This window comes from Caretta caretta, chromosome 2 (assembly GCF_965140235.1).
Source record: "Caretta caretta isolate rCarCar2 chromosome 2, rCarCar1.hap1, whole genome shotgun sequence".
Lineage (NCBI taxonomy): Eukaryota > Metazoa > Chordata > Testudines > Cheloniidae > Caretta > Caretta caretta.
The window spans coordinates 88701808-88724725 of NC_134207.1; the positions used below are offsets into that span (position 1 = coordinate 88701808).

Sequence of the window (22918 nt, forward strand, 5' to 3'; positions counted from 1 at the left end):
TACTGGTTTGCTTACCTGGGAACAAGGAATGAGAGAAATGAACATCAGAAGTTCTAGGGTGAAATCCTGACGTCAGTGAAGTCAATGGGAGTTTGCCACATGATTTCTGTTCCTGGCTTTGTTGTTGACTTACTCCCTTAGGAGTGAATTGTTAAAGCTGTTTAGGTGCTTAAAGATGCAGGTGGGCATTTAGTGGGATTTTCAAAAGCACCTGAACAGTTAGTATTAAACCAACCTATTTTATGCTAAAGTTTTGGATCCAGTTGAAAATCCACACCTTATCTTGCCTTTTAAAGAACTCCAGTAGTTTTTTTAAGCAAGGCCCCAGTTGTTAAACTCATGTTCAAACAAAGTCTCTCTCCTAATTTCTTCCCCATTTTCATTTCTACATTTTTTTTCTTCTTCTTCTTCTTCTTTATTTGATTCTGGACAGAGAGGTGCTCATGAAATCCGAGAAATCAGGCAGTTTCACTTCACAGGCTGGCCAGACCATGGCGTACCATACCATGCAACAGGACTGCTGGGATTTGTACGGCAGGTGAAGTCCAAGAGCCCACCTAATGCCGGCCCACTGGTTGTACACTGCAGGTAAGCAGAATGAAAATGTCTGCTTTCCGTTTCCCCACTAAGACTCTGGGCCTAATTCTTCCCCACCCTACATTGTGTGATCACTCCATAAGTAATTGAAGCCATAGGAGCTACTCATAATAAAGTAATAAGAAAAAATGGCAAAATCGACCCTGCAAACCCCCATACACAGAATTCTTGTTGATGTCAGTAAGTATCCAACACCTGAAGCACTTGCAGAATCAGGCTCAAAACCTTATATTTTCTAAGAATTCATTCAGCGTGGACTGTGCTTTTATTTTAGTGCTGGTGCTGGTAGAACCGGATGCTTCATTGTCATTGACATCATGCTAGATATGGCAGAAAGAGAAGGTGTCGTAGATATATACAACTGTGTCAGGGAGCTTCGATCTCGAAGAGTTAACATGGTGCAAACTGAGGTATGGGCATCTTTCTTTGACTGTTGTTGTATCATTTGCAGTAAAAGTACTGCTCTTTATAACATACGCTACCTGCCACAATACATGGAAAATACTTCATATGGTGCAGTGAGGAACAATAAAGCCATTCAATATTTATACAAACAAACATATGGGTGGTACCTTACTGGTTTCTGATTTTGAGGGTGATAAATGTTTTTAAAAAGATAGTCTGGGTGATATTGTTTAGTCAGAGTTAAGATCCGCCACTTTGGATCCCATTTATGAGCAGAAGGCCTGTGGAGCTGTGCAAAAAGAAAAAAGCAAGATGAGGCCACTATAAAAACTTTTTTTTGTGTGTGTGTACAGGTTGGTTGGCTTATTTTTCATAACTGATTGGGCCCAACCCTTCCACAGCTTTTTCTGTGGAATATAATAGTATATTTCATTAACTACTTTTGCTCTCTGCAGGCTCTACTCAGTGTACATTGATGTTAATGTGAGCTTTATAGGTTATTTACTGTTTACTTGAGCACTAATTCTTAAGAGGTGCTCCCTCTAAGTCAGTAATTGTGTTGATTGCTTTACCAGGAGCAGTACGTATTTATCCACGACGCAATACTGGAAGCCTGTCTTTGTGGAGATACTTCTATTCCAGCTTCTCAAGTTAGGTCTGTGTACTATGAAATGAATAAACTGGATCCTCAGACTAACTCAAGTCAGATCAAAGAAGAATTTAGGGTAAGTCATGGACAGCACAACGTGGATACATGCAATATGGCTCCTCCTCCCATACCTGTTGAAGTCAACAGAGACCCTCCATTGATTTCATTGGGGTTTGGATCGGGCCTGTGAGGGAAGAACTACACAACAGGGCAATAATATGTCACAAATTTCTGTTGAAATATGTGAAATAATAAAGATATCCAATAGAGTAGTTGTAAAGTTCTCTCTTTCCTCATAAACAGAGGTTTGAATCCTATGTGGTTTCCCTCCATGATCCTTTGGCCAGAATACAGGTAACCCTGCAACCATCTTTCAGGTTCTTCCTTAATATGTGCTCATGTTCAGCAATCCAAGGTTTTTGCTTTTGAACCCAACTGTTCATTCATTTGTTTGTTTTTCTTTTGATTTTTTACATTTGTAAATTCCCTCTGAAACTGTATCCCAAATTGATTTGAAATTCTATTATTTAACTATTTTAGGATTCGTTCACTGATGAGCTAACCTTGCTCATGTATTGTTTATTCTTTTTCATAGACTCTAAACATGGTGACTCCAACACTGCGTGTAGAAGATTGCAGTATAGCACTTTTACCCCGTAATCATGAAAAAAATCGCTGTATGGATGTTCTGCCTCCAGACAGATGCCTCCCTTTCCTCATAACAATAGATGGGGAGAGCAGTAACTACATTAACGCCGCACTGATGGATGTAAGCCCCATTATATCATTAATAATAAAGCAGGAATAAACTCCACACTGGAAAATCCTGGGAAGCATAGTCAGCACCAGAGCACTCAAATCCTTCCACTTCCCTTTCAAAAAATGACACAAAATCTTTAAACCCCTGAGTACATTTAGGATCCCTCATATGTTATGTCTCAGCCAAGGTTCCAAAACCACACAGAGAAAGCCCGTCAGGGAGTACTGACAAATTAAAAATGTCTGCATTTCTCGCTAGCTCTTGAATTTTTAACCATCTGGCCTAAAGAGAAAAAGAGTTACCTATTAAGTCACCAAGGCAGCTAAATGGGATAATAGGGTTTGCAGCAGTATTTTAGATCCCTTTCCTTCTAATTTACACAGTAATTAACAGAAAAAATAATTGCCTGTCAGCACAGATAGCACACAAGACATTACTCCAGTCGTTCTATTTATATCTGTCTGAGTGAACATTTCCTGTTCAGCTGATGAAAAAATGAATATTTTAAATGCAGTTATGGTAATTTTAATAGTGCTAATAGGATATCAGTAAAAAGACACTTAAATGTGTTTTACACTCTCTAGAGATTTATAGTATATCTCTGACATTTTAGAACTGGAGTAATTAAAATTGTGACACACACACGTACGAGAAAATAGTGTTTAGGAAAGAATGAACATACTTGAAATATTCTTTCTGAAAAGTAAAGCTTCAGTAATAATAATAGTTTGCACTCATATAGGACTTTCCATCCAAGATCTCAAAGTATTTTATTCATGTTAGATAAGGCTTAAAACTAGGTGTTGTTATCTTTGTTTATATGAATAGGGAAACAGACAAGCTTAAATGGCTTGTCTAGATTCACACAGTGTCCCGGGGCACACAGGAAGCCAGTGACAAATCTCAGATTATAATGTCTGCTGTCTTGCCATTATACCGCATCCCATCATAGAGAGGTCAATATTATTTTGTTTTGTAAATAAGTACTGATCAAAAAAGATGATTCCTTCGTATTAGCTTTTGCAGCTACTTATCTTATTATGAGCCATTTACCTTTGAAATCAAATTGTTGGGCTGGATCCTAAGGTGTACCTGAGCCATGGTTGGTGCTCCAGGGCAGGGGAGTTAGGTGGCTTTCTGCCACTTTTCCATCCTCCTAATCTTGGAGACAGCTGATGCTTGGTTCAGCGACTCCACCTCCCTGCAAACATCTTAGAACAGCCTTGGGACTCTTATAAACTGTGCTGGCTGGTCTGGCCATGTGGGGGCTGATCCATTTCCCCAGAATCGTTGGTGCACTGTGTGCTCCAGCCGTGTCCCCAGAATAGTCCCTACATTAGGGGCCAGGAGCAGGTGGTTTGCTCTTTCTCATACCCCAGTCTATACCCACCAGTGGGTCAGGTGCTCAGTTGCTCTCCCCTCCCCTTGTATCGGTTGAGATGGAAATGCAGACCTGGGTGTCATCAATGCACTTAAAGCACCATAACCTATGCATCCTCATTAACTCCCCCGATGGCACCGTATATGCTTTGAATAAGGGGAGTGAAATTTTGAATCGTGCATCACGCTACACAAGGGTGAGTTTGGTGAGCAGTTGCTCAATACAGCCCTCTGGGACCTTTCAGCCAGGAAGGAATGGAGCCATTCAAGAGCAGTCCCCAGTTCCGCACATGACTTCAGGCAAGTCAGCACCCTCTCATGATCATTGAAGGCAGCTGATTGATCTAATAGTTACAGCATGGATATCTAATGATTATCGAGTGCTAAGGAGAGATTACTGACCAAAGGAAAGAAGAAGGGCACATCTGGCACCATATTCAAGTCTGTAACCAGAATGAAAAGCTAGATTCTGTGAGAGTCCTCTTGCCCCATTAACCTTCTCAAAAAGAAAAAGAGTACTTGTGGCACCTTAGAGACTAACAAATTTATTTGAGCATAAGCTTTTGTGGGCTACAGCTCACTTCATCGGATGCATAGAATGGAACATACAGTAAGAAGATAGAGAGAGAGAGAGAGAGAACATGAAAAGGTGGAAGTAGCCATACCAACTGTAAGAGGCTAATTAATTAAGATGAGCTATTATCACCGGGAGGAAAAAACTTTTGTAAGGATAATCAAGATGGCCCATTTAGACAGTTGATAAGAAGGTGTGAGGATACTTAACATGGGGAAATAGATTCAGTATGTGTATGGCTGGGTCAAATAAATGTGTTAGTCTCTAAGGTGCCACAAGTACTCCTGTTCTTTTTGCGGATACAGACTAACACGGCTGCTACTCTGAAACTTGTCATTAACTGTCTCAGTTACCCAAGCAAAAAAGGAAGATTCAAATAGCTACCCAGATTGCCAGTGTTTAGACATAATTTCCTGAGCATACGGGTGTGTACAAGCTTCCTTCAAAGCAGACATGCCCTTCTTAATGGAGATATTGACAATCCTCGACCGATAACAGACTAAGTACTTCCATTATGGCCTTCAGCAGCAAAGAAGCGTCTGGTTCTAAATCATGGGTTGTGGATGAAAGTTCACCCAGTGCCTCCAGTCAGTGACATGGGCCAGTGTTTAAAGAGAGAATGAACCTTGTTTTTCCCCCTAAAGATATTGCTTTGCTGCCAGTTAGACTAGGATTTGAGCAATATTTCTTGGAACAATAACTGGGTATCACCTTACACAGGAATCATTCACATTAACAATCAAGTACAGTCAACGTAGATTCATCTGTCTGTCAACAACTCAGAACAAATCTACCTCTCAAGATTTTATGGGTGGTACATTGGAAGCAAGAATCTCTTTTTTTCCCCTTCTGTATGCCCATGTCATAAATTTTTTTAAAAATATGATCTGTTAAAGCCATATTGTCTCCAGATGTAAAATTACAGTTTATTAGATTACAAGCAAGCATCTCAGGGAAGATCTGAAAACACTGTGTGAGTAATCTTCAAAATAACAATAATACTTATTTTCCTAGGGTTTGGGGCCATTACTGACATTTTGCTGGATGGATTTCTTCTCTTATCACTTTTAATTTTATCTTCTGTTGCTATTGTTTTGCAGAGCTATAAGCAACCCTCAGCTTTTATAGTTACCCAGCATCCTTTACCAAATACTGTCAAAGATTTCTGGAGGCTGGTCCTAGACTATCATTGCACATCAATCGTTATGCTGAATGATGTGGATCCAGCACAAGTAAGTCCTAGAAACTGCTCCAATCAAAGTACTTTACAGAGTAATGCTTGTGTTTAGGTAGTACATGTGTGCTTCAGAACAGTGTTAGGACGTAATTTGGGTTATAAAACAGCATTCACAAACACTAGAAAATTGATTCATAGCTCGTGGATAGGCAAAGGGAGGGAAGGGAGGAAAGAATGAGGCCATCATAAGTTTGTCCACCATTATGTAAATACACACACACACACCCCTGACTCCTTGGGAATTGGTAATAGAATGTTGAACCTTTCAGTTCTAGGACTTGGCTCAAAGTTTAAAACAAGTTCATAGTGGCCAAAAGTTAACAGAAATTCACAGCTTTCCCATGTTGCTTGCCTGAAATGAGTCTGTGGTCTTGGTCTACCTAGACGGGGGGAGGGATAGCTCAGTGGTTTGAGCATTGGCCTGCTAAACCCAGGGTTGGGAGTTCAATCCTTGAGGGGGCCATTTAGGGACCTGGGGCAAAAATTGGGGATTGGTCCTGCTTTGAGCAGGGGGTTGGACTAAATGACCTCCTGAGGTCCCTTCCAACCTTGATTTCTATGATTCTACTAGTGGACAGTCATTCCCATCACAAAAATCAGCATCACATTTGGCACAAATTGGATCTGTAAGTGGCAGCCTCAGTGGAGAGGACAAGAACTAAACAGGAATGGAGACTGGACTATCGTCTCTCCATAGAGGGGCTCTCTCCAGAACAGAGATGAAGCAAATGTATGGGGCATTTTTAATTAGCTTACAATATAGCTGCTCATTGTTCGTTAGAAAGATATATCTGTTCTTTAAAAAAGTAGAGAACTTGAGCCATTCTGGGTTTCTGATATGGCAATTTCCTTAAGCACTGACTTTACTTTTTAACACTGGCATTAAACAGGAGCAATGCAGTAAACAAGACCCTACTATGTAAATGTTCTAAAATGCTTTTAATATTTGGTTAAAGTAACGTCAAAATTAATATGCTGTAGTATGCTGCATCTGATATTTATTCCTGATGTGTTCAAGAATCTCTTTTTTAACAAGTTTAAGTCATACATAGAAAAATGCTCACATTTATTTCATGTTAACATTAAGATTTTGTTTTAAAAAACATAAAAGTTTTCAACCTGGGCTTTCAAAAAAGTGCCTACAAATTCCAAACACTGTCTTAAATACTGAGCTTCTGAATCCCTAACCATTCTTACTTGTCTAGAAATTAAAGAAAAAACTTTTATTCATGAGTCTGAGGTTATTTTCAGCGTGAATGAGGAAACACTCTAGGGAGTCAGACTTTTAGTAACTGCTACACAGAGTTTGTGAATTTGTAGGCTGTGTTTTGAATGTATAATAGTGTTTGGCTATTTTAGGCATTTATTGGCCTTACTCACTATTAAAAGCTATTGGGATATATAATGTGTCAGGTAATACACCTGTCTTTGCAATTCATTAAACTTTTTTCTCAAATGTAAGTGACAAGCTTTTCATTAGGAATAAATCTCAAAACTCAAAAAGCAAAAAGAAGGAAAAGAGGGCCGGTTTATTGAAAACCATGCATTATCATTCAGCGTTATTACTAATTATTGTCAAAATAGTTATTTATTTATTTATTTCTATATAATGTATTTACATATTACTGTAATACATACATCAGATACTCTGTTAGAACATTAAATAACATAGGTGAGAGGAATCAACCCTGGTGCACTTCTGATTCTGCTGAAAACCAGCCTGTAGTACAGCCATTGACCCTCACACAGCTAAACGTACCATGGTAGTTTGTCCACTCTGAACATTAAGTCCTCAGGCACCCCATCCTGGTGTGTCATTATTCACAAGGGTGATTGGTGCACTGAGTCAAAACCAGCTACAAGGTCTATAAACATGGTGTTAACTGTCTTTTGTTGCCCTAGGCGTTTTTCAGTAACATTTCACAGAGCATATATAGCATAGATTGTAGATTGGCCAGTACAGAAACCACATTAGTTATCTGTCATTTTTGGTTTAAGGCCCAATTTCAGTCAGTTCAGTAGTATGGTCATAAACACTTGCCCTGACACTGACAGCAGCATTATTCCCCTATAATCTGAGCAAACTAATCACTCTCCCTTTTGGAAAAAAGGGATGATACAGCCCCTCTTCCAATCCAAAACTGATTGAGGCCCAAGTAAGAGTTGCAAAATTTAGGATCTTGAGTATGCAAATGATATTTTCTTACTTGAAATGCCTACTGGCCAACTACAGCTAATGCTGGAAGATCTACAAAAAAATTGCAAAATCTGTGGGACTTAAGATCAATGGTGATAAAACCAAAGTTATGCATGCTTCCTGTAAAATGGAAGTGAATGGCCTGTGTGTAGATGGCAATGACATTGAATGGGTAAATGGTTTCATCTATCTGGCTAGTTGGTTGAGAGCAGGAGGTTGTATAACCAAAGAATTCACATGTCGATCTTGCATCAGTGGCATTTCAGAATCTTCAAAGGCCTCTGTGTGGCAGGATATCTCTGTGACATCTAAGATACGAGTGTTCACCATGATAGTGACGACAGCCCTACTATGTGGAGCAGGATCATGGCCATTAAAAATAAAACATAGGAGGGGAAAATAAATAGTTTTAGTGACAAAAGTTACGGCACATTATTAACATATGTTGAGATGGTTTTGTCACAAATGAAGAGATATGTAGACAATCCCAGGAAGTTGCAGTCTTACCCCAGTTGAGAACAGGACAATTGCAGTGGTGGGGTCATGTCCAGCATGCAGAAAAAGGTATGCTTTTATAGAAAGTTTGTAGAGCTGAAGTCGAAGCAAGTAGATATGGGGCCAACCACAAATGAAGTTGGAAGATGCAATTTGGAGAGATTTGAGAAGTCTAAATCTTCTCATACTGATTCTTGTCAAAGGAAGATTTGCAAGTAACCATTCAAGATAGTCCATTTTATGAAGGACCATGGCTGCTACATGGTAGCCATGTGGATCTGCTGCAGCTGCTGTATATATACTCCAGTTTAGGGGGAATTCCATGCCTTCCTGAGAAATCAAACCCTAAACATCTACCCTAAAGAAGTTGATACATCACATACATCCAACCACTCACATTCACAAAAAAACCCTCAAACCAAATGTCCTACATATTTGAAAATCATGGATTCCTACAACTGCTGTGCCAAACATCTTAGCCTTTATATGATTTTTAAGTATTTTTCAAAAAGCCATTGGAATGGTATTACTACATAATGGAAGGACTTACAGTGAGTTGTACAGCATGTTGGAAACCCTACATTATGTTCATTGTATTTTGTTACTCAATACAGATAAGTGTATTTCATAATGAAAACATGATTAAGATTCAGAGCAGAGTCTAAAAGTAATTTGCTCATCAGTGTGAGCTGTGAATGTAGAGTGTTTTTAAAAAAGAAAATACATTTTCCTAATTGGATTTTTTTTGTTTTTAATTTGTTAAATTGAACTGATATGCAAATCAGACTTTGTCCTATTTTTACTCTGTTTTAAATGGCCACATTTTCGTAAAATGCAGTAATTTGTGAGTGGCTCTGTTGAGGGATGAGTGTTATAAAGAAGTGCAAAACAACAGCTGTAGCATGTCTGATTTGTCAGCTCAGCTGTGGATCGCCTGCAACAGAATGAAGGGCACTGCTACTTTTTTGAATAAAATGAAGTTTTAAAATATGAGATCAATGCTCCTGCAAGCAAGCGTTAGTTTGCTCATTCTCATACTTAATTTTGCTGCATGCCTGGCCATGAACTGCTATAGGTATCCCTGGTAGGTGAGGTAGTATCTTTTATTGGACCAATTTCTGTTCGTGAAAGAAAATCTTTTGAGCTTATACAGAGCTCTTCTTCGGTAAGCTTGAAAAAGTGTCTCTTTCCCCAACAGAAGTTGGTCCAATAAAAGATATCACCTTGTCTCTCTAATGTCCTGGGACCAGGACAGCCACAACAACACTGCAAACCTAAATATCCCAGAAAGTGAACACACTGTATAGAGGGCAATTCTGAGAATCCCCATCAAAGTGTTGAATTAATCTTTAAAGTATTAGGGGTAGAAGACCAAGAGTCAGGTGATTAATTTCAGGATTAAGCCATAAATTTTTTATTGGACACTTAAACTGTTCAAGATACATATTCATATTCTTCTGTGATCTCTAGGTCATATTTTCTACTGTAAAGTGGCATTCACAAATGTAAGACTGACTGGTCACTGAAAATTTCAAGCAGTGCTGATTTTAGCCAGTTCACTAGTCTGGAGCTAAACTGAGCACAGAATTTAGGCACTGGAGTTTTGAGAATAGCTCTACTTTTATAACAGCAATAACACATTGCACTGCGGTTATGAACTGGTATCAACACACTTAGAACACTTTAAGATATCAGGCCTTTGGTCCTCTGTTCACAGCACACTCTAAATGGGATGTCGTTCAACAGCATCCCCACATCCCATCATATCTGAACACTTAATTGATGTTGAGTGTCAGAAATGTGTGACTCCAAACACCAAAGAGTTAAGAATACAGCAATGAGCCATATGAGGTGCAGTTACTTAAGAATTTATTTGGTTAAATTTGTTCTGCAAAAGTAAAGTTGGAATACTGAAAAAACTGGCCCGGAGATTGGGAAACTACAATTTTATAATAATGTGTGTGAGAATTTTAGTAACACTTGAAAAAGAGAAAAAATTAAATGAAATGATCCATATTAAAAGACAAGAAAAATGCATTCTCCAGGGATGTTCCAGGATATCAATGTTCTTATAAATAACTGTGCTTGTCTGTGATTTTGATCTCCTGTAGTTGTGTCCCCAGTACTGGCCAGAAAATGGGGTGCACCGACATGGTCCCATTCAGGTGGAATTTGTATCAGCTGATTTAGAAGAAGACATAATCAGCCGGATATTCCGAATTTATAATGCAGCAAGAGTAAGAACCTTATTCAGTTTCTCTCTTTTTTTTAAACTTAACCATTTCGATTGACAGGGAGGAAATGTTAACTAAGAAATCTTTCCTCCAAATATCCAGTTAGTTTTAATCAGGACTATATATTAATAAAATAAATGTGTGTATATCTGTATAATAATAATGTGTGTAAAATTGAAGGTAATGAGCAAACCTTACTGAGGTTATAAAAGTAAAGATTAAACAAAAAGTAAAGGTTAAACATGCAAAAGCACCTCACACTCCGAAGTCTGAGAACAAGCTTATAGATATATGGTTCATACATAGAATCAGAATAAGGCTATGTATATGTAATCAGAATAAAGACATTTTTCTACCATGTGCCTTTGTTATGTTTATTACATTCACATGAGAAAAATACAGCATTAAGATTGTACTGTTAACCAGGAATTGCAGAAGTTAATGTTGTTACAGCAGTTAGCCCACGTTGCATATTTTGTTGTGCATAATTCAGTTTATGTTTTAAAATATATTGTGTTAGTGTATTGAATAAATGTAACAAAAAATAAAAACCAGGGGCTTTATGAGCAACATTACTTTGATGCAAGAATCATGGCCTAAATTTTCAAAAATGAGTTGTGATTTGGGGTACCTTAACTTTGAAGTTCCCAACTTTAAACATCTTAAAGGGATGTAATTGCCAGAAAGCATTGAGCACCTAACCCTGAAAAACAAGTTGGGCCCTCAGAACTCGTGCCTCAAGTTGGGCCCCCAGAACTCACTAGGTCATTTTTGAAAATGGAAGCCTTTAACATCTGCATTTTTTTACACTTGTACTTGAAGAGTTCAGCCTTATCATAATCTGCACTGAATGTCCTGGCGCTTTAAATAGAAAAAAAGGCAAAATGCACCAATACCACTTCTTTGAGAGAGAGGTTTGCTTCTTGTAAATACTGTACCGGGATCTCTATGAAGTGCACAGTCCTTTAAGTGCACCTTTTAACATACGTGCGTTTCAAAGAAGTGAGCACTTTATAAAGATACTAATGTGGTGTGATAATATACTTCACCATACCTCCTGAAGCCAGCAGACATCCACTTAAGCCAGGTTGAGAGAGACATGAAGCAGATCAGGCATCCCATTCCATCCCATCCAGGCAAAGAGGGCCCAGCAAAATGGACTTGGCACTTCCTCCCAAAACTGAGGAGACATTGGAAAGAATGGGCAGCACTCCCTAGTCGGTCAGTGAGGTCATGGATTGCACTGAGGGCCAGTCCTCCACAGGACAAGCAAAGACAAGTCCTGTGACCTGCTCCCGCAACAAGAGAGGAAAGAGCCAAAGAGGTACCTGGGGCCCTACTTCCCAGTCCAGAGAGCCAGTGAATAAGCCTTCACTTCCCATTCTTTCAGATTTCTAGGGCCTTGAAGTCCCCAGTGATTTTTCATGAGTAAAATCAAAGAACCCATGAAATGTTAATAGGATGTGTGATTTAATAATCGCTGATCAATATTAATCCTATTTTGAGGGGAGGGGCAGTCAGATGGAAAGGACCAGCCAGGGGTGCAATAGGTTCCAAATTTTGACAGAAAGCAGGCAAATCCCATATAAGCCTTGAGTGCAGGGGACTGAACTTGGTGACCTATTGATGTCCCTTCCAGTACTACACTTCTGTGATTCTATGACAATCAAAATTTACTCTGCCTCAGCTCTGCTGTAGTCCCTTCTTTTGTTAATCTGTCACCCTCTCTATTACTACTGTGTAACAGCAATAACAACAACATTGTCATGTAAACATTCTGGGTTTTTGTTCCATGCATTAATTGATATAGTAAAGCCTCTCTTCAGAACTATTTCTCTTGAGAGTTTGTGCATAGCCCAGTTAATAAAGTGCACTTAGATTTGTTTTTAAACATGTTTATTTTTTTCACTCCTGCTTTCCTCAGAATGGCTTGAAAGATTTTGCTCAAACTTTCTTTTTAAAATGAAAGAAACAGGACATTTCTTCCAAAAAGCTGAAAGTTATGAGCATGTGAAAAACCAGAGGTTATAATTGAAATTGTATTGTGACTTTCACTTTGCTATCGAGTGCCTACTATCATATTAAATCATCATTTACTTGACTCTTGTAGCTGTAGCATTGTTCTGCTCTAGTCTCTTTGTATATCCTGCTACTTAAAACATTGTGTGCTTAATAACTCTTTTGGAGATTAAAAGCCATAACTCTCAAGGGCAGCTGAAATTACTTTGGTAATTTGTAAGCAGTGATGTCCTTTAACAACTTTGATGAGAAAGTTTAAATTGTATGCCATTTGAGGATAGTGTAAATAATGCCTTCGCTTTTTTCTTGCTTATTGTTCGGATCTTTGCAGCCCCAAGATGGGTATCGGATGGTGCAGCAGTTTCAGTTCCTGGGATGGCCCATGTACAGAGATACTCCAGTGTCCAAACGTTCTTTCTTGAAACAAATACGTCAGGTGGAGAAATGGCAGGAAGAATACAATGGAGGAGAAGGACGTACAGTCGTACATTGTTTGTAAGTATTTGAAGGTAGGAAAGCAAGGGGGTGGTATAAATATTTACTGTACTTTGGGTTTTAAAGGATTTGCATGAAGGTAAGAGGCATCCTTGTAATTTATCCCATAATTTGGAATTGAATTACACAGCACCTCGTTGAAAAACAGTGGAAGCTCATGAAGGTTTTTCATTTGTGGGAAGTTGGGTTTTCCATTCATGTTCTTTGGGAGAAATCTGAGAGCCTCTTTCCTGAGGGTCATGTATACATGCATGAGGGCCTCAAGTTTACATGGCTCCATGTGGAGGTACAAGTTCTTAATCTGCCCACTATTCCTCTCTTAGGACTTAGAACCTGCCATGTGCTGTTTTCCCTCAGCTCTCACAGAGGATTGAGTTCTCATGAACTGAGGCTGCAATTCAGGAAACATTCCTGTTCAATTAAGCATTGGCTTGAGTGCTGCCCTGATTAGTGATGGAATTACGCACACCCTTAAGTGCTTTCATGAATTGGGGCCTAAATTAGAAAATAACTTTCTGACCGTTCTGTTTACATTTAATAGAAATTAGTAACTACAGATAAAAACTGCAAGTTTATTACTGTTGCACACTTACACTGACCTTGCACAAGTCACTCAATCTCTTTGTGCTTTAGTTTCCCCATCTGTAGAATGGGGATAATGATACTGACATCAAAGGAGTATTGTGTGGTTTAACTAATTAATGTTTTGAGATCCTCAGCTGAAAGGCCCTTTTGAAGTGCAAATTACTGTTATCCCTATAGTTACTGATGATATTAAATAGTTATACCACATCACGCACGCGTCACTTCCTGGCAGTAGAGAAAAGAAAAAAGCTCTGACATAATCCTTTTAAATGACTTTAGTTTAATTAACATTCTCAAAGAGTCCCACAATATCAGCCAATGTTTTGGCAGCAGAGAGCATTCTTTTCATACTGCCTGGATGTGACAGATGTGCGATTTCATAGCTTCCTTTGAAAATCAACCATTTGTGAGTGCTGGTTTGAAAGACCCGCTAGCTAACTAGTCTTCACTCTGGTAATTATTAAGGTTTATTATTTCCAATGAAGTGCAGCCTAAAGACTCTGATTGGAATAGTTGTAGAAATAATAGGGTTTCTGGAAAGAGATTCTCTTGAAGATTAAAAATAGCTGAAGATAAAGCACTATTAAATACTATATTTGATCATGCCTATGAACATTTATGACTGGCTTTTAGTCAGCAAGTCAGTGTGGGTTCTCATCTTCTGAAACTATGGATGAAGGGGGAACATACAGTTGTAAAAGCACTCATTCCCATGCAGTGAGTGTAATGCCTGTACCTAATGCCACAAGGTACAGGTAAATGTAGTGGGATATTGCAGCACCACCTAATGGCTATGTTAGAGTACAGTTATCAATACAAATTATAAGTTGGGCAGGGCTCTTTTACTGTTACCTGAGAACCTTTGAGTCCAGAAATAAGGCACCATAACCTAGAATAGAAAAACTTGTAACCAGCTCAAAACCAAACTCCAAAATCTGTTTAATGTTTTAGCATTTCTGAGTCTGAGTCTCGTTACACTAAGGTTGCTATATAAGTGTAAAGGGGCCTCAAATTGAACAGAAATGTAATTTACCCCACTTTAAGGCTCCTTTGTACTGCCAGAGCAAGGGAACGGAGCCTTAGTGTGAATGAGAATCAGGCTCCTCTGTCTCTATTCTATTTTCCAAATAGTTACTTTGTTCTTCAGATTTATGAATTAATAGAAAAGACTAGTGCAAAATTTAAACACTCTGTTACCCTCAGGCTTCCAAGCTGATGGATTCTGTAGCATACATGTTGGATAATTCAGCCTATTCATTTTAATTAGAAATTGCATCCTTCTTAGAGTTCAGAGGCATTAATAGCCATTGGTTCACCAGTATTTGCATTGCGCGTCTCGTAGAACATTCAGACACAGTATGAGAACTAGTAACATACAGTCATGAGTAATGGAGCCATTTTATCACTTTTATTGTAGAAACGGAGGTGGCCGCAGTGGGACATTTTGTGCAATCAGCATTGTTTGTGAAATGCTTCGGCACCAGAGGGCAGTTGATGTATTCCATGCTGTGAAGACACTGAGAAATAATAAGCCTAACATGGTGGACCTTCTGGTATGAGCTTTTTTAACTGCACCACTAAATAGAAAATGTTCCCTTTTATCATAAGGTTTGGGGAGATTTCCAAGATTTTCAGTGGGAGTTGTTGAGAAAGCATGCAAGTCGTTTTCAAAGGGGATAATGAAATCATTTCACTTATAAGAGTATTTTTACACTGCTTTCTTCCCAAGGAGACTTTGTCTCTGTTCATTTGAATTTTTGAAATAGTTTAAAACTTTCAACAGAACATCTTTATTAATTTGCCTTTCTGGCAGTGTGATCCATGAGGAGAGCAGTCATCGCACAGCAGAAATAATAATAATGTAAAATGAAATGCCAGATTTTCAAATTATATATTTTATAAATAGCTTAATTGCCTAATATTTATCAAAGCCGTGAATTTCAGTGTGACATCCAGAATATTGCATTTAATTATGGTTGCTCTACCTCATAGAAAGATTAAAGGAGTTCGGAAACAAGGGGCCATGTGCAATTATTTTCTTATAGAGTGTTTTATTGAATCTTTTAGATGTAGAATTGCAGAAACACTAGTGGCTATGACACAAGAGCTGTAGGACAGCTTAAATCAGCAGGCTCTTTTGTTCTGCTTATAGTTTTGTATTGGGAGAAAGATGTACAGTTCCACCCAATTCAATGTGATGGTCTCAGACCTTCAAAACCTCTGTAGAAACAGGCTATTGAATTAAGGGGGACAGTGCCACTGTACTTTATGGCGGGGTGCCTTAAAAGCACTGCTTTTAGAGTCTGGCTTTTTGAAAGCAGATTAGCTTCGATGACAGATGTAGTATTTGGGTAATTTCAGGAATCATAACCCAGTATGAGTTAACTGTGTAATCTATGGACAATAGGGGATTGGTTAATTGGGACTGAACTGTGTTTGGGCATCTTTTCTACCCCAAAATCCCAAGGAGGAGGCAGGGAGATCCCACAGAATTGTGACACCCTCCACCCCTGTACCCTTAGGAGAGATCTCCATTCCCAGTCTGGCCTCACGTGTTGAACACCTTGAGGAATAGTGAATGCTAGTGGGTTGGCCAAGCTACTTAGGGGTGATGTGCTAGGAAGATGGAGGTTTTCTGCCTTCTATGAGGTAGGACCAGGTCCATATTTTTGGTTGCAGCAAGTCCCAGTATGCCCTGCCTCTCTTTTGAAGAAACCCCTTCTCCTCAGACTTACCAAGGTGTCCCACCTCCACTGCTGTGAATTCCTATCCCTCCCTCAGGCCAGGCATCAGTAAGAGAGAGACATCTAGCTGGGTCCTTAGGTGAACCAGCACCTTGCCAGCGGCATGAGATGAGCAGGGAGTTTGAGGCTGCCACTCTGAGGAGGCAAGCTAGCAATGTAAGACTGTCAGTCATCTGGAGGTGAGGGACCTTCCAGCTTTCGTGATGTTGGGAGTGGGCCATTCATTTGGCTCCTGTCTCAGGACACTCCTAATTTTTTATTTGCTAGATGTAGAGAGAAATGTCCTACTTTTCCACTCAGTCTGTGTAGATGTGGATTTGTACCTGGCATGCCTGCTGTTCTCAGGTCTCTGTGAGTTTAAGTCAGAGGTGACTGGTAACTGCTGATCGGGGGGGGGGGGGGCGGGGGACACAATTTAAAGGTTCTGGTGGTATGCAGCAGGGTTCAGGGCAGGTACTCAAGAGACAAAAGAGTTTTGATTTCTAGAGCTACTTTAGATGTTCATATTTTATGATACTATGTAATAGCCAATGGAGATTGTGCTAAAAGAGAGCTATACATGAAGAAGCTCTGGATTGCACTGATGTGTTATATCAATTTGAAGAACAGAGATATTTGCAAACCAATCAGCACGCAATAATTATGTCAGGAATCAGTTCTAATTTAACCTTATAAAATTATTTTTCCTCTCCATTTGAATCCGCTTTCTCTTCTGGGTTTACAAGGAGACATTGGCTCTCTTGGGCACCACAAGTACCAGAAATCTCATGCTAAACTGCCTGGTGGCTATGATGTCTATTCTGGAATCTATAGTACCATAGAATGGTGAATCATAGAATGGGGGATCATTAGCAAACTGGGAAAAACAGATTTAATGGCAGGCAGACAGTGGTTTGAAAAACAATCTGGAAAGTAAATTAAAACAGTTTTCTGTGATCAATCTCCTATGCCCCAGCCCAGTTAGCAGGGACATTCAAGTCATGTTTCTGAGCTTGCCTGCAGTTCCATTTTCTCTTTACAGTTCACTTTTAGCTAGAGATGGACCCATAACTAGGACACAGAATCCAAACCACTCAGAAACATGAGGAAGATCAGATCTAGGGCCCGATTTCAACATCACAGCTCAGGTTTATTTTTATAATTGGGCCAGTTCAGAACTCCAGATCCCAGCACTCTTGGGAAGTGGCTTTGGTTTGGACCGCTACTGAGCTCCCACCCACCTCCCCATCCCCCACGGCCCCGCTGCCTCTTCCCTAGCCCCCCACAAATTCGCCCACCCCTGCGCTTTACTGAGCCCCTCATCCATCTCCCATCACCCTGGCCCCCAATGCCTCCCCCGGGCTCGCCACCCACCTCCCTATCCCCCTGCAGCCTCCCCAGGCTCCCCACCCATCCCTCATTGCCCCTGGCCCCCACTGTCTGCCATGGACTCCCCACCGTCCCATCCCCTCACTGCTCCTGCTGCCTCCCTCCTTCATTGCCCCAAGCTCCATCTATAGCCTTGCACACACCCAAGCGGGCTCCACTGTTGAGCCTACTACCAGCCTGATGTCACTTCCCTGCTCCAGGCACCACCTAGCGGAGCTCAGTGGGAGCGCATGATGTCAGTGCCTTTCCCTAGCACGTCCCCCAGGGCTGTGCTCAGCCCAACTCCCAGCCTAGGCAGATCATGTGACCCCGCATGTCCCCCCGTGCATCACCTGTGGATAAATTCATGGATCTCAGGTTTCAGAGTAGCAACCGTGTTAGTCTGTATTCTCAAAAGGAAAAGGAGTACTTGTGGCACCTTAGAGACTAACAAATTTATTTGAGCATAAGGTCACGAAAGCTCATGCTCAAATAAATTTGTTAGCCTCTAAGGTGCCACAAGTACTCCTTTTCTCTTTTCATGGATCTCAGTGATCTCTGATTCATTTATTTCACAGGAATAAAAATAAAATGGGGTAGAAATATACAGTTGTAGAAAATGCTAGCTATAAATTGCAGTCTGGGATGGGCCTTCAGGAGCAGATGTCTCAGCCAGAGAATGGACCACCACATTGGGCTCCACACCTTTTTTATTTTATTTTAGTTTTACTGAATAGCAAATATTTTAAATCAAATACGAGCTTTTTTAAAACAAATATGTATAATAATAATAATGCCTACCTCTTCTACAGTGCTTTTCCTCAGTCCATCTCAGAACACTTTAGAAAGGTCAGCTTCATTAGCTCCATTTTACACATGAGGAAACTGAGGCACAGAGTGGTGAAGGTGCTCAAGGTGACCCAGCAGAGCCAGGAATAGATCGCCAGTCTCCTGAGGCCCAGTCCAGTTCTCTACAGGAGCATATAGTTTAATAAATGGCAACAATTCAAATGAGTTGGTTTGAAAATGTGCATGAGGACCAGCATTGTGTAGTGGTGGAAAGCAGCGACTTAGTGTCAGGAGATCTGGGTTCTCTTCCTGATGTGGCCACTGACTATTTGCTTTGTGACTTTTAAGGAGTGAAAAGTTCTTTTCCTCAGTTTCCCCATCTGTAAAATAAGGATATTAACACTTACCCACCTTTGTAAAGTTATTGCCATTCTTCAAAGAATATCAAATCTATAAATGCACGGGATTGTTAGTGCTACAGTGTTTCATGAGAGGAGTTCCAGGATTGCTGTGTAAATATGGTTACACATTTTCTCACTGGATTAAGGATATTCTTTGTGGTGCGGATTTACAGGTTCATCTCCTAATTTCATTGAACCCTTCCAAGTACAAAAATATGAGTGACACATCCATCTAAAAAACAGAAAATTCATGAAATTCTATAGTCATAATATACAAGTAACATTTAGCACTAGGGTATCTTTACTGAAGCATGTCAACGAGTTTCATAATAAACATTACTGGGTCTACCAATATGTGCTCCATATAAATATTCCTCTCTGAAGCTAGGTAACATAAAAATGTTTTTAATATTTATCATCAAACAAATAGTAAAATGTGCAAAGGACACACAGCAGTGAGCATGGGGGAACAATAATGTCTATTCTATAAGGCAGTTATCTAGGGCTTGCATTTACTGGAAATGTCAGTTATTCTGCTAAATCAGTAAATCACTATGAAATGAGCTTGGAAGAAATGAGAATGGCTGGCTGGTTGATCATTGTCCCAATGTGTGTTCCATAATGATAACATGACTGTGATTTAGTCACCTATACATATGCAATAAAAATAGTAAAGATATAATTTACCCCATATTTCTGGGTTTTTTTCCTCGTTCAGAAGAGATCCAAATACACCACAGTTTATGTGACCCTACAGGATCTTAAAGCCTTCAGTACACTCGCTCACAGCCGTGGCGGTTTAAGTCCAAACAACTTTGTTCCTTAACTTTTAAAGTGGCAGCTGCAAAATGAAGGCTGCAGGAAAATGCATCTCTTTGTTTTAACAATTGCTGTTGGCTTTTTTTCTTCTTCTGATTCAAAAGTAGCTATTGAAATCATTCAGGTACATGTTGAATAATTAACATGTGACTTGAGTGGACAATAGACAGAATCCCTTCAAATGTTTGCTTCAGGCAAAAGAAGAATATTGCTGAAGTATAATCATATCCTACCTACTTATGGTGTTCAGCATAAAGGTAAAGGCTGAGTGCTGTCAGCCAGCTAGCTATGTCATTATTACTGTCACGTTTTATAACTTAATTAAAGTGCTTATGATAGAGGCAGTGCTTACTCCATTGATAGAAAATGATAATCTAGTTGGCGGTACATTGAAACTTAATTTTTGGAAATCAGAACAGCTAACACTTAGATTTAATGGAATAACAGCCATGTTCTCATCAGCTTTTTGTTACATTTAAATGTTTATCATTTTACAAAATAAAGTCACTGATCAGCAGAAACATAAAAAGAAGTGGACACAAAACACAGAACCCTCAGAGTTACCTGCCACGCCTTGTACAACTGCTCAGAAGACTAGATTGTGCCTTGCCCATATGTGGATGAGCAGCAAGCAGGGAGGTATAAGAGCCAGGCCTTTGCAGTCCCTCTGTGCCCCTGGAGGTGCAAAAGGGAAGTGCAAAGTGGTCCTATCTCTTCCTCCACCTCTGTGACATGCACACACCATTTGCTCACCAGGGCAGGAGTGGCAGGTTTGTATCATTTTTGGTGGTGCCCCCCACGCGCACACACACCTGCCTAAGGCTCTGGGAGGGAATTTGGGTGCATAGTGCAGGCCCTGGGCTGGGGCAGGGGTTCGGGGTGCGGGAGAGGTGAGGGTGAGGGGTGCAGCGCTTACCTCAGGTGGCTCCCGAAAGCTACCCGCAAACCCCTCTGGCAGCAGCTTCTGCGGGGGAGGGGGCAGGGGGATTTCATGCACTGCTGCCTGCAGACACCGCCCCCGCAGCTATTGGCCACAGTTCCCAGCCAATGGGACCTACAAAGTCAGCGCTCAGAATGGAGACACTCCCTCTTTCCCGGGACCGTAGGGCCATTCCAGCCACTTCCAGGAGCAGCCCAGAGCGAGGCCAGGCAGGAAGCCGCCTTAACCCCGCTGCACTGCCAGTGGTGGCGACGGCAGCCGGGGCCCCCCCGGCCTTTTTAAATTGCCCTGGGGCGGAAGGCAGGGGCGGGAGACTCTCTGGGGGAGGCACGTGGAGGGGGGAGGCGGGGCCAGGGAAGAGACCTGACCCTGAACATTGGTGGAGCTGGGCCCCCAGGCCCTGCATATTCCTGGAGCATGGGCACCACGGGCCCATATAACTAGCCGCTCCTGCACCAGGGTGCTTCTTCAGGGATTGTGCTGGATTGCTCCCCTAGTTCCAGATGGCCCCACTTCAGTATAAACACAGGCATGTGTGCAAAGACAGTTTGGTAGCTGAAAATACCCCGTATGTGACAGTAAAACTCAATACCTGATGTATGTGCTCTAGTGTGAGAGGAAAAATAACTGGAGTGTGGGCTTGTGGGGATTTTGAATTAGGTGTAGAGGAGGAGTAATAAAGAAACTGATTGAGTTCATAGACAAAAATAAAATGAAATTTATGAACTGGAAAATAGTAGTAACCAAGCCTATTTTAACATCAATGTTACGGCAAAGGAATTCCAATATCTACTGGGCATGAGTTTTTTGACAGGTTACTAAAGATTTACAAGTCAGTTTGTTTACTGGTTTCCAAATGTCCCATTATAGAGATGTTTGCATAGCTAAATATAGTATTGTTATTGTATGATCAACAATGTCAGTTACTGTATGTACTATTGAATTATTAGCGTGATGCTTTTCTTATCTAAATACAAATTGCTTTTGCAAACTCATTCACACTGACTGATAGTAAATAATTTTAATAGAACAGAAATACTGAAGTCCTTAATTAAATTTCTTCTGTGAATAACTTTGTGGGGGGTTGTTTCTGTTGATTTTTCAGGATCAATACAAATTCTGCTATGAAGTGGCTTTGGAATACTTGAATTCTGGGTGATTGCACAAACAGCAGTGATAAAGCTCCTCTCACCGCCACAAACAAAGCAAGTTGTTTCATGATATTTGTGTATATGAGATGAAGACTTCTCAGTGTTATGCTTCTATTGCTCTGTATAATTCGCTCTTTTTAAGAGCTGGAGAAAGTGTTTATAAAAACTGCTTGCACTGCCCAATTTCCACTGTAATGCCGCTGCTTGACACACATACAAACACATGGTGGTTGTTGGATGCTGCATTTATGCAAAACCATCAGTTTGATAGAGCAGCATAGTCATCTGGTAAATTAAACAGCACAATTATATTCTGATGAAGGAATTTGTATTTTTCTGTTATATTTTGTTGCCTGTGATCCTCTGTTATTGTCACAGCCTCGTGTACATTTCTGTTTTGTGGAGAATGCTGTCTAACATTCTGATAATATATGATTTTAGTTATATTTGTATTCTAACACATGCATAATAAATGAAGCATATGTAGCTTATTTGAACTAATGGATACACATGTAACAAACCACATTAACTTTGTTGAGTTGCAGTTTCTGTCCAGTTTGTATCATTTCAGAGGCAGTCTTGATAGAAATACAGTTAGAAAATGCAAAATACAGGATGCTCAGATTAATATATCCAAAGCTTTTTTCATTTGTCTATATTGTAAATATTTTTTGATTTCATCAAATTATTTATTCATTAAAAGAAAATTTTTTGTGAAGCACGGTGAGTGACAATCATTTTTATTAAGCCCTGGAAATGCTTACTGTATGATATTGTAAACATTTGTTTACCTTCTATGGATTCTCAGCTCAATAAATAATTACATACATGATAAAATCTCGTTTAATTTATGGTATTTCATGGCATGTAATTGCCTTGTGTTGAACCCCATAAAAGGCTAGGTTCTCAAAAGTGCTGAGCCATCTCTAAAGGTAATTTGGCACATCAAGAAGCAGTAACAGCAGTCAAGCCAGTGACTGTTACGCCCTATCCAAAATAAATAAAAATAAAAATATTTTTACAAGGCAAGTGCACACATTAGAGATCTGAAAACTGGCTCACTTCATAAGAGGAAGGAGGGTACTTGTGGTTCAGTTCTG

The 22918-nt window shown here is 40.0% G+C and overlaps 1 protein-coding gene across 9 annotated transcripts in view; it reads left to right on the plus strand.

Moving 5' to 3' along the window:
- Window positions 1-22655, plus strand: part of PTPRM (protein tyrosine phosphatase receptor type M) — a 682939-nt gene extending 660284 nt beyond the window's left edge. For all 9 annotated transcript variants that reach the window (XM_048840290.2, XM_048840291.2, XM_048840293.2 and 6 more), the window contains 9 exons: window positions 434-588; window positions 872-1007; window positions 1578-1727; window positions 2247-2420; window positions 5466-5597; window positions 10406-10531; window positions 12879-13042; window positions 15045-15180; window positions 21773-22655. In XM_048840290.2, the coding sequence (XP_048696247.1) occupies window positions 434-588; window positions 872-1007; window positions 1578-1727; window positions 2247-2420; window positions 5466-5597; window positions 10406-10531; window positions 12879-13042; window positions 15045-15180; window positions 21773-21826 (1227 nt within the window). In that variant the 3' untranslated portion in view covers window positions 21827-22655. The remainder of the gene's footprint in view (window positions 1-433; window positions 589-871; window positions 1008-1577; window positions 1728-2246; window positions 2421-5465; window positions 5598-10405; window positions 10532-12878; window positions 13043-15044; window positions 15181-21772) is intronic.
- Window positions 22656-22918: the final 263 nt, after the last annotated feature.